The sequence below is a fragment of the Lepeophtheirus salmonis genome, chromosome 14 (assembly GCF_016086655.4).
Source record: "Lepeophtheirus salmonis chromosome 14, UVic_Lsal_1.4, whole genome shotgun sequence".
In the NCBI taxonomy this organism is placed as follows: Eukaryota; Metazoa; Arthropoda; class Copepoda; order Siphonostomatoida; family Caligidae; genus Lepeophtheirus; species Lepeophtheirus salmonis.
Window position 1 is genome coordinate 11,743,945 of NC_052144.2, and position 16,129 is coordinate 11,760,073.

The 16,129-nt window shown below is 29.2% G+C and overlaps 3 protein-coding genes across 3 annotated transcripts; all 3 read left to right on the forward strand.

Moving 5' to 3' along the window:
- Positions 1–240: 240 nt before the first annotated feature.
- On the forward strand, positions 241–920 carry LOC121129456 (uncharacterized). The gene has a single exon (XM_040725182.2). The coding sequence runs from the start codon at positions 241–243 to the stop codon at positions 745–747; it is 507 nt and encodes a 168-aa protein (XP_040581116.1). The 3' UTR covers positions 748–920.
- A 3,196-nt stretch (positions 921–4,116) lies between these two features.
- On the forward strand, positions 4,117–4,635 carry LOC121129455 (uncharacterized). The gene has a single exon (XM_040725181.2). It carries the CDS (start codon positions 4,117–4,119, stop codon positions 4,627–4,629), a length of 513 nt encoding a protein of 170 aa, XP_040581115.1. The 3' UTR covers positions 4,630–4,635.
- A 7,595-nt stretch (positions 4,636–12,230) lies between these two features.
- LOC121129454 (cuticle protein 19.8-like) lies at positions 12,231–12,674 on the forward strand (the record flags this gene model as incomplete). The annotated part of the gene is made up of 1 exon (XM_040725180.2): positions 12,231–12,674. A coding segment is annotated over one exon (435 nt), but the record flags the coding sequence as incomplete, so codon positions are not given.
- Positions 12,675–16,129: the final 3,455 nt, after the last annotated feature.

The following is a 16,129-nucleotide window of genomic DNA, read 5'->3' on the forward strand; positions in this document are numbered from 1 at the left end:
ATTCTGTAAATGTGACTCTTATTTAAAAATTTCAATATCATCATTTTTTTATATTTATAGATTTTTTTTATTCTGTTAAATATTTTAAAAGGGCAATATATATTGGGAGCACCCACTCTTAAAAAAGAAAAAGAAGATTAATTTCGTAGCGCCTGCAAAGGAATACGCGTAAACTCAAATCCTATAAAACATGAGGTAGCAATTGAATAATGAAGCAGTTTTAAATCAAAAGTCCTTAACATGCATACAAAATCATTATTCTCCTGCATTGCACTCTGCTTTGCGTTAGCCAATGCTGCACCACAATTCTACTATAATCCAATCCCCCCTCCAGCACCTGTTCCAGCACCCCCTCCTCTACCAGCACCTGCCCCAGTCTATGGCCCATACCCACCCCCTCCACCACCACCTCCTCCTCCCCCACCACCAGCACCTGCATATAGCCCCTATGGACCCCCTTCACCACCACCTCCTCCTCCAGCTCCACCAGCAAACTATGCCTATGTTTACTCTGTATTAGACGCTGAATCTGGTGTAGATATATCTGCTGATGAACAAGCTGATAATGGTGCCGTTTCTGGATCCTACAAGGTTGCACTTCCCGATGGTCGCATCAAAACTGTTACATACACCGTTGAAGGAGACAGTGGATTTGTTGCTGATGTTCGATACGAAGCTGCTCCTGTTTCTATAGCTCCAGTTCAAGCTCCTGCACCATATCCAACATATGTACCTTACTCCTTTTAAATCCCTATTGTTTCGTGGGTTGACTAATATATATTTGTTATTCTCAAATGCGTTGTTATTAAATAATAAACTTTGTTAAAACTCTCTATACTTTATTTTTATTCGTATAAACATCATGTACAAAAATTTTATTATAATATAAAAACGTTAAAAAAAATTTATACAAAAGGAAATTTAACTACTTACTTAATTATAATTACATATCTAAAACAGTTACATTGTGTATATGTGTGTGTATCTAGTATGGGCGCCCAACCCGTTATTTTTCGGGGGTGTCATTTAAAAGAAAGTTTATTCCATACCTAAAGTACCAAAATAGTATGGTAAACTAGATAGGAGGTTCAACAATAAATCAAAAAATCACTTGCATCTCAAAAAAAACAAAAAACAATTATAAAATAATTACGTTTTTCTAAATGTATTCAAAATCAAAACATTTATCATTTATGGAGGATTATTTTTCCCACCATAATATTCAAAATATATTTTTTGTTTGGGATGGCCAGTATTTTATATTTCCTCAGAAAAAGTTGATGTTCTATCGTCTTCGGATCTCTGATGGAAGTATGAAAAAAATCCTAGTAGTTTGTGTTTTTTTATACAATTTCAATAATTTCTATTTGTTAGTTTTTTATGAAAAATTATAAAAAAATTGTATTTTTTTTTTTGCAAATCCAAGCAACATCAAATAAACGTTTGCAGGATCTATTTTAAGTGATGTTAACTGTATTTTGATTAAAAATTTTTTCAACTTTAACTATATTTCATCTAAAGACTTAAACAAACAAAATCAACCTATCGTAATTAATAAAGTAAAGAATTTATAAAAAATTAAACCTCGTTAAGTTAAATATAGTGGTAAATGTTAAAATATAATATATATATATACAAATATTAGGAAAACCAAATTGTGATTTTATATAACATTGATATATATACAAGTTCCTTTAAAAAATCAATTAAAATAATTTAATTGTCTCAAACAACAGTGTTTTACCCTTTGCAATAAGAAAAAAACAAAGATAAGGCTAAGCCTCAGGGCCTGAACAACTTTTAGAAAAAGCAGGACAGAGCAATCATTCTATTATTTAAACACTTATATTATTACAAAATAAAATTAGAGAAAGATATTTAGCCTCCAAGCATAATCAAAACTTTTTTGAGATAAATCCTGAGTCCTTATTGCTTAAAACACTCCAAAATAATCCCGTTTTATAGAAAATACATTAAAATTGACTAGTATAAAAAAAGGCTTCAGCTTTCACTGATATTAAATATTTTTTCATAGATGAATAACAAACAACACGACTGGGTTTTAATTTATTTTTCGTTTATCCTCATTGAAACAAAATTATATCTTATAAAAAAGTATTAATTATGTTCGTCATTATAGTACAGAAACAAACTGTTATATAAATAATTCTGATTTAAGGAAAAATGTCAAATTATTTGAAACCGATTTAATATAAATGAGTTTTGTCCAGTATGTCTAATTATACTATTATAATTATAAGAGAATTAAGTGATTAGCACTTCTTCCATTGTAATGGCTATCGAATTTGCTCATTTTTTCAATTTTCTTTATATTTATTTATTGTTAATGTTTATTACATTAGATTAAAAAATTTCCATTTTTTACTCTTTGTCCCTTTTCCTGTTTCCCGTTGCCATTAATCCACTGCCATTTTTGAATTTATTTAATTTAGAAAAAGTAAACGCAGATTAAAAAATAATATTTGTTTTTCTGTACCATCATTATAATATAATATGATGTGTCTGGACGTCTTACAATTGAAGTATAATTTGATATTTTTTATTCTTGAAAACAGTTTCATAAGGTATGTTTAGTTGCAACCACAATTGTCTATAGGATGTCTGAAAAAAAAGCATGTTTTCTTTTAAAATATTTAAAACTGAATATTGATTTGGAGTAAATAGGTCAAAAATGATTATAAAGTAAATGTGTCCTCAAAAAATTCCTATGTTTATCTTTGTCCATTTACAAAAAAACTAAAACTAACTTTTTGAATTAGTAATTTTTTGTTGACTTTTGTTTTTTATTTATTTTTTTTACACGATATAAGTGCTATTTGAATAAACTTAATAAAATGAAAGATAAAACAATTTTGATAATTTAATTTTTATCTTTAAAAAAAATTTAATTAACTATGATTTTATTGATTTCAACTAAAAAAGCATTTGTTATGGATATATCAAAATTGCATTTAAAATTATAAATTGATAATCTGCAGTTAAAGTCATTAAAATAATGAACTTAACTTATAAAAGGAAGCAATTTCTACACAAACAAGAATAAAAAACGTCTTATTCATTATGCGGATGCAAATTGTGAAGTAAAATTTTGTTTTTTTTATTTTAAGTACACTAAATATTATGTTATCTTTTATTATTCCATCATCGACAACAAAAAATAGAATAACTCCGATATTAATATAACTGAAATGAATGTCAAGAGAAAACAAAATATTAGATGTCATTAACGTAGGAATCACCATGAAACTGACAGAGGTTTTGACGATCCTTTAGGAAGGCTGGTGCCTGACTAACTTGTCCATAAGGTTTGGCATATAAACATTAAGATCGGACGATGAACTATCACGAATCCTTTATCAATAATGAGAAGCCTTGGATATACGTCGATTATGGTACAAAAGAATTCAGCAATGCCAGATAGGTATATACAAAAAGATTCCCCGAGTTGATTAAAGAAGAACTTTGAGGAGTTTGGCGTCATCTCAATGTGACTCCCACATTCCTTAAAATTAACCTATTATTAAATAACCCTATATAAAAGTGAACATTAATTATTTGTTTGCTTGTCAGCAGCTTTTTGTAATTTAACTCTTCAAAAGTCAAGATAATTTCTACAACCAATGATTTTTTAAAGTCTTTGGATACTGTTTCTAAAGTATAGATCTATACAAATAGCATGTATGTAGAAATATTAGTTAAGAAAAAATTGTGAGAAAAAAACAACAAATACACAATTTGATTGAAATTTAAATTGGTATATTTACTAGATTGCAGTTGCAAATTGAGTATAAAAAACAAATAGTCAGTTAAAACTAAACGTAAGAAGGAAAACTTCGTAATATACATTTCATTTATTTCATATTTTGTTAAAAAAAAACATAAATTAAAAAATGCAAATTATTATCACTAAAGAAAAATATTGAGAGCACTCATTGTTTAAAAGTAATAAAAAAGAAGAATAACGCTAACGCATGAAATAACTATAATAACATATTAAAAATTGTGCTTGCCCATTTTCTACATATGAATTCAAATCATATAAAACAGGAGGTAGCAATTGAATAATCAAGCAGTTTTAAAAAAGAAGACTTCAACATGCATACAAAATCATTTTTATCCTGCATTGCACTCTGTTTTGCGTTAGCTAATGCTGCACCGCAATTCTACTATAATCCAATCCCCCCTCCAGCACCTGCTCCAGCACCCCCTCCTCTACCAGCACCTGCCCCAGTCTATGGACCATACACAACCCCTCCACCACCACCTCCTCCTTCCCCATCACCAGCACCTACATATAGCCCCTATGGACCCCCTTCACCACCACCTCCTCCTCCAGCTCCACCAGCAAACTATGCCTATGCTTACTCTGTATTAGACGCTGAATCTGGTGTAGATATCTCTGTAGATGAACAAGCTGATAATGGAACCGTTTCTGGATCCTACAAGGTGACTCTTCCCGATGGTCGTATCAAGACTGTTACCTACACCGTAGTCGGAGACAGTGGATTCGTTGCTGATGTTCAATACGAAGCTGCTCCTGTGTTTGTAGCTCCAGTTCAAGCTCCTGCTCCTGCACCATATCCAACATATGTACCTTACTCCTTTTAATTCCCTGTTGTTTTGTGGGCTCACTTATATATATATTTGTTATTCTCAAACGCTTTGTTATTAAATAATAAACTTTGTTAGCAAACTCCATACTTTACATGTATTCGTAATAGCATTTTATTATAATATAAAAACGTTCAAAAAAAATTGATAGAAAAAACAATTTAACGACTAATTTCATTATATACACATATATAAAACAGTTAGATTGTGTCTGTATGTATGTATTTATTATGGGTGATCACACCGTTGCACCGCGGAGACTAAAACTTTGCATGGGTGCCTCTTTTGAACCTGGTCAGGCTAAGACGTTTGTGCTGATTTTTGGGGGTGTTATTCAAAGGAAGGCTTATGCCATACCTAAAACACCAAAATAGTTTTTGAAGCTCAAGGAGACTATATAAGAGGTTGAATAATAAATCAAAAAATGACTTGCGTCTCAAAAAAAAAAAAAAAACAATTATTTTTTTCTATATGTATTCAAAATTGAAACAGTTATCATTTATGGAGGATTATTTTTCCCACAAGATTATTCCAAATATATTTTTTGTTTGGGGTGCCCAGTATTTTGTATTTCTTCAAAAAAAAATTGATGCTCCAGCGTCTCTGGATCTCAGATTGGTAGGCTGTTTTTTTTATACATTTTAAATAAATTCTATTTGTTACTTTTTTTTGAAAAATAAGTAAAAAAAAATTAATTCTGTTTCTCAAACCAGAGCAACACAGGGTAGGGTAACCTTTTGTAGGGAAATTATTTATATTAAGTTAAGTTAACATTAATTTGATTAGAATATGATATTACATTTTAAGTTTTTCTTATCTAGAGACTTAAAAATAGGAGCATCAACCTATCGTAAATTAATAAAGTAATGCAATTTTTACAAAATTAAACTTTATTAAGTTTTATATATCACTAGATGTTATCAGATAATAAATATATATATATATATATACAAATATTAGAAAACACAAAATGGTATTTTATATAACATTCATTTATATACGATTCCTTTAAAAAAAATAGAAAACGAGTTGTTACATAGATTTATTATAAATACAGAAATATAAGCTAAGGCATTACTTCCGTGTAATTTGTATTTAGGGAATTAATCAAGGATTTTTATATATAGATTACCGGTTGAACATCAACTTTGCTCCATTGTGTCATATTTTGTTTTGGCTTTTCACTTTTTAGAAAAAATATAACTACGTATATCAAAGAATTTTGAAAAGGACCCATTTGGCGATTTTGAACAAGTTATATTACTTCCAAATATATTTATTATTGAATTACATATTTTATACATGAAATACAATCATTTCATTGGTAGGTAGTAGTATTATAACGATCCTCAAATTATTGTACATGTTATGGTTCTTTTATCAAATTTTCGGTAATTTTCCATACTTTTTCTTCTATAAATATAGGACAAAAAATTTGTTAATAGCAATTTACATGCATGTACATGAGTGTCCACATAGTTTATGTTGGAAGTAAGATCAAATAACAAGAATTTTTCACTTTTTTATCAGTAAAACTTTTTTGTTGGTTGAACGATTTTCTATGACTTTGAGGAATTTCAAGTACCAGTTCCAATATCTGTTAAGTCTAATGCCGTGTTAAACGCGTTAAAACTCTAGGACAATTATGGAACTATGCAGTATTAGCTCACAGATTGCCTATTTACCAACTTGCCAAAATTGATTATACTCTTACATTTAGCTTGATTTGACTTATTTTTTGGAATGTTCTTTTTATAAGAGTATTTCTAAACTATCAAAAAAACAACTAGTGATCTTGTATTCCAATATTTAGTGCACATTTTCGAAAGCTTGGCCTCCTTTATGATAAAAAAGATCAAGTTTTTAATTATGGATTTTCCTTCATCCTTATTCTCATAATGTTGGAGCAACACTTCAGAAAATAGTCTTTAGTATCAAAAATAACTACAAGGATTATTGTGTTAATATGTGCTTAGGGATAAATATTTATGTATTTTAGCACCACAAATACGTGAGTATAACTGTTTAAATATTTTTTCATTCCTTTTGGATTATATAACTTTTACATAATATAGTCTGGGAAATGGTAAGTAAATCATTTCTCTCAAGAATAATAATAAAAACATTGTTTCAAGAATTGAAATTTCAAAATAAATCAATAGAATTATGAATATTATAGAATATTAAAATAAAATAATTGTATTTTTGAAACAATTATGGACCTGAACTTTGTAATTTCGTAATTTTTTTTTCATTGATTGAAAGTCATTTTTTTTTTCTTCAAGTATACTTAAAACATAAAAAGAAGAGAGATACATTTTTTTCCCCACCTTTTTCAAAATCTATGGGAGAAAGGGTTAAAATCAAGGAACTACTACTATTAATTTAATTTTCGCAAACTTCTATTAATCTTTGATTCTTGAGGAGATGAATCCTAGGTAAATAGTAGTACTGAGTAATTAAATCTGAGCGTGCTCATGAAAAAACCTAGAGTCGCATTTCACACAGTCGAATTCGGGGAATTGATCTTTTATATTATTAAAGTAAAATTTGATTTTAAGGCGACCCCTATTTCCTCTGGACTACAACTAGTATTATTATAAAAAGATAAGGATTTTGTTGCAGTGCCGTAATAGGGGCAGCCGATGAGGTGACCATATCCCCCCTATGCAATGGTAGTGTTTCCCAAATAATATATACATATAATCTACTTTAAAATAATATGCTTAACATTGGTTTTTTTTATTGGTAGTTTGCCAATTCAAAAGGAAAAAACAATCTATATCGTGGAATTTTTTTTAAGTCAATCACTATATGTAAGAAATTTATTTTTTTCAAATTGGGGTGAATTGATTATAACCCAAAGACTACATTATTTTTTGATCACGACTTCACCGCATAAAAGACAGAAAGGAGGATTACCATTTTCTCAGAATTCTTGGTTGACAACCCCTTTGCCTTAGGCACTGAAAAAAAGGTAGTATAATGGTTATTTCAGCACGACAATTATCCGAAAAATAAGGCAAAAATAAAACAAATATGTTTAATTAAAGAAGCACATTAAAATCATGGAGTGGTCTAGCCAGTCTTTGGACGTCAGATCTATAGAAAATATTTTGGAAAACATAAGAACTCGACATGGAATCAGATACTTCTTATTTCCCTTACTGTAAATGTCGAATAGTTTGTCTTTTATTTCAAAAATCCAATTTTGTGATAGAAAAAAATAAAGGATTAATAGAGAAAAACTATAATCTCTAGCTTTGGCCCATAGAAGGATATGCTTGTGGTTACAGGCCTATATTGATGTACATGATAATATTATATCAAACAACAAAATATATTACACAGCAACATGAATTCATACATATAAGGATAACGACGACTATCTTAGAAAATAAAAGCACTGGTCCTACTCATAAACATGACTTTAAAGACGTAATTACGCTCTTCAGAATTTTAAACAAAACAATAAGCATATTAAATTCATTCTGGATACTAAACTAAAGGTTCTTTTACCCAGAAATGAAACTCTATTACAACAAAATCAATCCCCTCCTTGAAAAAAAAAAATCAAATTTTAGACATTTTCAGCCAAACGTTTTGTGATACATTGTTTGTCTCTGGGATTCTATACCTCTATGAATTCATATGGGTATTGGTATATTTGCAGTTTTTCTAGTTGTCTTCAAAACAGGCGTAACTGTGGGAGTATCGGCGTACACAATAACCGTTCAGGAGTCATTTTGACAAACTTAAAATCTTTTATTTTCATGAGAAATACGCCAAAATTTTAATTTCGTTATAATTATTTTCTATGTTTTACTAAACATGTATATGTGATTTTGGTTTTTTAGTTAATCTGATGGAATAAATTGGGTACTTTTACATTCCATTCAAATAGACAAACATAAGTTATGAATAAAGTTATTTATTTGAATTTTTAAATTATTTGACCACCAGCGTTTTGTGTCCAAATGGTTATCCGCACCTGGTTATGGGTGGAGTGGATCTATAGACTTCTATTTATGGAGAGGAACCTGGTTAAGCACCTGCATGGATTTGGTGCTTGGGGAGGGGGGAGGGGGGTGTACTGTGTTAACCTTTTTATAAGGATAAATAGTTATGTACTTTATATACATATAAACCAGAGTAGGGTTTTGTATTAATAAAAATATAGATGTTCCGATAAGCAAGCCTTGTCTTATTCCTCCACGCCTTTCCTTCTCCTCATTTCTCCCGTTCGTCATGGATCCCTCCGTTTATTAAATAATTGGTACCTCGGCAACCTTCGTCAAGACACAACATTAACTTTTACTGATTATTGGCATCTTTGCTATTTGTTGTGTTTTTTTCTCAGCAAGCGTAACCATTAGATTATTACAATACACAATACCTGTTTAGTAGTAATTTAGACAAACATAACCGTCCTTTATATCAATCCCACGAGGGTACCAAAAAAAAATCATCTTTGTTTTTTTAATTATTATTCTGGAATAAACTAAGTCCTTTGACATTTGATTCAAATAAACAAACATAAATTATGAATAACATTATTAATATAGATTTTTAAATTATTTGACCACGAACAATTTGGGTCCAAATGTGTACCCCCCTCCCCCATGTATCCGTGGAACGGACAGGCTCTTAATAGTCCATTTTATTAAAATATATTTTTTTCTTTGGGAATCATCTGGTTGCAAACGTATAACATTGAATTCAAGGGATTAACTTCTTCTGAGTATGAGCTATGGCAATTCAATTTTCTCTTTTTAAACCCACATTCTGTAGAGGTTTAATTAATACATTGTTCTTTTACTTAATATTGATTTATCAAATTATAATTCTGTAGTTTTCTAAACAGAGATATTAAGTGCAAATCATAAAATGTCAGTTTCTCAACTTTTTTATTTTAAAGCTTATACGTAAATAAATTAGCAAATTTTGTTTTTTGCTCAATTTTTTTTAAATGTTCCTTTGATTGGTTAAATGGTGTTGCAGAGATTAAATATTTGTAAAAAATATTCTAAAACATTTAGTTTATCGGACCTAAAACGCTTACTTCTATCATAAAAGTATATATTGTTAATACTTTATTGATTTGTAAACGAACCCTATTAGGTAGGGAGTAAAAATTAGCCTGTATTACACTTATTTATGGATAGAATTAAACAAAAGGTTGAATATTTAATAATTATTATGCTAACGCTACTCTACTTCAGCGATAATACCGATCTTGACTAGTTTTAGTATCCTTAGATAAAAAAATTACTGCCCACATGCAAAAAATATTTACACTACTTTTCATAAACATTTTATCTTCTAGAGATTAACGGAGAAAATGAATATTTTGAAAGTGAATATAAGCGAATAATTTTCCAAAAAAATATATTGTTTCAAATATTACAAAGCTTTGTTTAACATAATATATTTCAAAAAAAAGTGTAAGGTCAAAATTGAAGCTGTTCCACAGAAAACTTAATGATATGTCTTTGTGTCAGACATTTCTTTTTTTTTTGGTATTTGGAACCTCTAAGTACGCTTATATCAGTAGTATATCTCTTTTTGTTTTTCGATGAATCCAATAGTTTCTTATTGTTCCTTCGAACGACGGAGATCTCTTACAGATCCAATACCAATTTCTATGTATAGGTTCGATTACTGACAAACAATTAACAAACTCAAATTAATGGCCATGATTTAGGGTATTATTTTTAATATTTGGGCAAAACATTTTAATTTATGTTTCTGCATATATTGTATTTTTGGAATGAAGTCCAATTTAATGTTATTTGTATTAAAACTTTTGGAATTTCTTTACTGTGGACCGAGAAATAGTCCAATAACATTATCCTTATAACTAAAAAAAAACTCAAGTGTTATAGTATGGAGTATAAAACAAGATAATCATAGATTGTATATCATTGGAAGTCGATGAGATTTGCAGGGCGTCAAATTTGAAAAATTACATCAGATATTTACCATAGGTTAGAATCTTGAGAAAAAAACTAATCGACAATATTATATTAAAGGAATTAATGGAATACACATCATCAACTGCAACAACTGTTCCGTTTTAGTCTTTCCTAGAAGTTGTAACCAAAACAAACAAAAAATCTCTTAATAATTGTATTAGTTAGTAATTAAATACTTTCTGAATATCTTTATCAATTTTGTTTTCCTTATTTTACTATTTTTACAAAAATAAAGTTGATCACTTTTATATAGCTTTAATTGGATAAAAATTGTCATATTTGAAAAATATCAAATTTTTATTTATTAGGGTGATCTCTTTGTCCTTATCTTTTTTCTAAGGCTCTTTCTTTATTGTTAAGGATCAATATTCTGAGACTAAAACTTGAATTTGATAAAAATTGGCAACTTAAAATCTAGTGTTGGCACATTCTTATTTAAGATCGGTGTGAATAAGCAAAAAAATTGGTTGTTCTTTCTTTTCCTCTTTGTTTCAATAATAGATAAACTTTTTTGGTAGATCCACAATTACATATTCTGAGATCATTAATTAGTTTAAACCTGAAGGGCCTAGAAGAATATAATGTTTTAGTATAAATTGCAGCGATAATTCTATTCGGTGTTTTATCAAAAAATAAAGAAAAATTTCTTACAAGTTAAGTCGATAATGAATGCTTTATTAAATGTTAAGAGCTACTTACACAAGAATATAACTATAGGAGAACCTGTGGTTGCAGAGGATATTTGTGGTGTATTAATTTATGTAATAACAAGAAATATTGCGTTCAAATTGCAGATCCTGAGGACGATTAATGGTGTTTCGGACTCAACCTCAGATATCATTCATCAAACGCATCAAGATATTTTCGGTCCTTGCAGAAACTACTCAAACTTTTTAGAAAGACAATAAATAAACATGTTTCTTGTTATTTAAATAGCAAGTTTGCTACTATTGTTATATGTTTGTATTTTTTTGATTTTCGATGGAAATGTTATTTGATTAAGGTTATGAACTTATATTTGTTAAATATAATCTTGTGATTTTTTTTGACTATATTGTTTATTTATAATTGTGTAAATGCATTTTCATTACAAAATTGTGTTTTTTTCTTTTTTTTGAAAACAATTGTTTAAATAAAAAGATTTGTGTTTTTTTTTTTTTTTGAAAACAATTGTCGGTTAAGTTGTGAAAATATAGTTTAAGTTATCACAAAATTATCACACTATATATTTTTCTAAGTAATTAAAGTATAATTTTTTATATTTTATAAGATTAAATGAGCTTATTCTAATACGCGATCAACATAAAATGAAAATCGTTTTCATTTTTATCATTAATTTTTTTACAATTGCTCATACAACTATAGTACCAAACCACTTTAATATATCAAAGTAGGATGAAAGTTAATGATATCGAGAGCACTCATTCGTCAAGAAAAATTAAATAAAAATGCCAGCCCATTTATCATCTACGCCTCCATACAAGATCCTATAAAACATGAGGTAGCAAATAAATAATCAAGCAGTTTTAAATCAGAAGAACTAAACATGCATACAAAATCATTATTATCCTGCATTGCACTCTGCTTTGCGTTAGCCAATGCTGCACCACAATTCTACTATAATCCAATCCCTCCTCCAGCACCTGCTCCAGCACCCCCTCCTCTACCAGCACCTGCTCCAGTCTATGGCCCATACCCACCCCTCCACCACCACCTCCTCCTCCCCCACCACCAGCACCTGCATATAGCCCCTATGGACCCCCTTCACCACCAACTCCTCCTCCAGCTCCACCAGCAAACTATGCCTACGCTTACTCCGTATTAGATGCTGAATCTGGTGTAGATATATCTGCTGATGAACAAGCTGATAATGGTGCTGTTTCTGGATCCTACAAGGTGGCTCTTCCCGATGGTCGTATCAAGACTGTTACATACACCGTTGAAGGAGACAGTGGATTCGTTGCTGATGTTCAGTACGAAGCTGCTCCTGCTTCTTTAGCTCCAGGTCTCGCTCCAGCCCCAGCACCATATCCCACTTATGTACCTTACTCGTTATAAATCCCTATTATTTAGAGGCTTAAATAATATTTATTTGTTATTGATAATACCCTTTTATTAAATTATAATAGTGTACTTTTCTAAGCAGAAACATTATGTAACAATGATAATATGTTATTAGTTTATTAAGTTTGTGAAAATTTTGATGACGTATACATAAACGACTACATTTTGTTTTAATTATTTTTGTTTATTATTTTTAATTGCTATTGCAAGCAAAATAAATCTTTTTTTTCAACATTTTCTTTCACTAAAAACAAGATCCAATTTTTTTTTTAAGATATCTTTATAAATATATAGAAAATAAATATTAATTTATAAATCTGTAGTCATGAAGCTTATATTTTCACACTCCACTGTCAAAGTTGAGCCAGGAAGTGACTAATTTATAGAAATAATATTTCTCGATTGAGGTCCTGTAAGTAAGCAAAGTAAGTAACAGTCGCTTTTGAATTAAAATCAGGAGATCAAGGTAATCATTGTATGATAGATAAAATGTGAGAGGCTTCTTTCTCTTCCGAGAAGGTTTTGATGCAGAGCTTAGAGGTTATTGTCTAGTTAAAAAACAAACTTCTTTCCAATTAATCTATGTTTAAAAGGAATGGCTTGCGCCAATCGGATCGAATGATAACCATGCTTAAGGAATTAACTTCCAATTTCTTATACATGCCAGAAAGAAACATTACATATGAAATTACGTCTGCCCATAACATCTGGATTTCTAAAGACAAAAAATAAAAAAATATTTCATATATCTATTTCTATCATAATGATTTACATCGTTTTAAAATAATAAAAATTTATGACAATGACAAAAAGTATTTTTTTACAAAAAAATTTGGTAGTGTATAACAGAATGCCAAATATATTAAACAATAATATTTTTGTGACTTCTTTGTGATTTGGTAAATCTCTATTGGCCTCAATAATACTTTAAAAAAAGTCTCAAAAGGCATACTAACTTCATTCATATTGAGTCCTAGTTAATTTTTTCAAACATTTGTCGACAGAGAGTTAAGGTATTTCAGGTTTTCAATATTACTTTAGATTATTCAGCAGATTATGAATCCAAACTTAGGTCACCAATGGGTTGATGTCTGGGCTATGTGGAGGTTAATTGAATAGTGTATTACAGAATACCAAATATATTAAACAATAATATTTTTGTGACTTCTTTGTGATTTGGTAAATCTCTATTGGCCTTAATAATACTTCAAGAAAAGTCTAAAAAGGCATACTAACTTCATTCATATTGAGTCCTAGTTAATTGAACAAACAGTACAGTTATGATACTACGGTAAATTAAACAATTTGATATTTTAAGATTGAAATAAATCCAAGTCAATATATTTTTAAGAAAAAATAGTATGGTGCTTCTATCTCGTGTTGTTTCATTTTATTTTATAATAAACATTAATTGAAAATTATTGAAAAAAATGTTTGTTTATTTAAAAACGTCATAATTTCCTAAAATATTTATTATATATTTGTGATTTTGTCTTTTGTAATTTTTAAAAAAATGTCCAGTTTAAAAAATTGGACATTTTTCAAAAACTATTTAAAGATAAAAATATCCATTTAATATTCTACGACTCCTATATACCGGATACAATATTGAAATATGAACAATTACTACTTTTAATCTTTAATAATATATTGTTTTCTAGCCAATAGTAAAAAAATTGAAAATATATATAAACCATCGCCTCAAGGCGCCTCTTGAATGCTTGATACGTATTTTAAATTTATGCTTTAGACAAATTGGTGTCGTACTCGTTTACAATGGCCTTTATAGCCATGATGTTTTCGATTATAAGGGGACATGCCTATATCACACGACCAGATGACGCTCTAAAGTGTTGGTGTCAGATGAATATGGTGTGCATATTTCTTTTGTAAAGAAATGTATATTATTGTTGAACTATATTTGAACAGAATTGACAGCGTAAGCCAGAGAGCTGTCTTGTAGCAGGGCCACATAATCATCCAGGAATTTAACTGTACCCAGATTTTATTTCCTGCATCATGAAGTGATTGGATCTTTCCTCGAGGGTGACTTTCAGAACCCATTTTCTTGTTATGTGAAAAAATGATAAATAAATGAAATTTCTGGAGAGTGCATTGAAATCTTCAACGTACCTAACTTTATTTTTTGACCCTCTCTAAAAAAAAGTCACTAGAATTTCTGAGTTGGATAATAATCTAGTGTAAAGATGTCAAAATCGCACCCAGTATATAGTTGATGTGTCTCCTTGATTTACAAAGTTGAAAAACAATTATAAACAGGAATGGCCGTACTCATTATTTAATGTCACTATCCTTTTAAAACTTGAATCAATTATCTTTATGTATGAAGGTGTAAAACAAGGTCTCCCATGTGCGTTTGAGTACAAGTGGGCTATTATAATATTACTACGGAAGTGCAGTTTCTTCAAAATTCTTATATATATATTTTTTTTTAGATCAACGAGAAAGAAAGATTTTCCTCAACTTAGAAAATAATACTTTGTTCCTGGTTGACTAATAATTTACCCATTCCATGCGATAAGTTTATTAATTTAAAACTACAGAGTGTGGGAGAAATTTTCGGTCAATTTAATGGCATTCAAATTTAGTTTTTGAGTAATATTACAGGTATTTTTTTTTATCCTTATCGTGTTGCTTCTTGATTTACGCAAATATAGCTTAAAAAGGCGTTGCTACCAGTGTTGAAATTTTATTTTACAAAAAACCTTTTTTATTATTATACAAGTAATAAGTAATTTACAAACAACTTCCCAGACATAATTATACAAAGATTATTCGAACTGAAATGATTGAAACAATAGTGAAACAGGTAAACTTCGATATTTCCGATGCTGAAATGCATTAATATTTATCCCTTAGCCCATATTAACAAGATAATTCTTAGAAGTCATTGTTTTTTGATATTCTTTGATAATATTGACGATTTTCTAAAGTATTGCAACTAAGCAACATTATGAAATAAAAGTTTTTGCATGTCACTGCAAGATTATTTTTGAATTTTAAGAAAATGAAAAACCTGGTTTGTTACACAGAAATGTTTCACTATGCTGTTGCTTTTTCAGTTTCTATTGTCTGACTGCTTCAGGTTTGAATGTATATTATTTTCCAATGTAAAAATAAGGTTAAAATAACTTATAAGTTAATGACTATACTATGTAACATTTCTAAACACTAGTAATATTAACAACTAATAAATTACCTTGTTTTAATACTGTGAAAACTCAGGAACGTTAATCTATTGTAAAACAATTAAGTAATAAGTGATACATTAAAGAAAATCAAACGTTAGTTGGTTTTTGTGGACCCTCCGTTAGTGAACGTCTTCTTAATAATTATATAAGAAAAATAGTTGACAATTTTAATGATTACATCATATACGGTATGTAATATTAAAAATATCCGTTGATAATAAAAAATATTTTTGGTCGGAATAAAAT

What these genes read in the sequence shown, in the direction of transcription:
- LOC121129456 (XM_040725182.2), top strand. Translation starts at nt 241, where the DNA reads ATGCATACAAAATCATTATTCTCCTGCATTGCACTCTGCTTTGCGTTA.
- LOC121129455 (XM_040725181.2), top strand. Translation starts at nt 4,117, where the DNA reads ATGCATACAAAATCATTTTTATCCTGCATTGCACTCTGTTTTGCGTTA.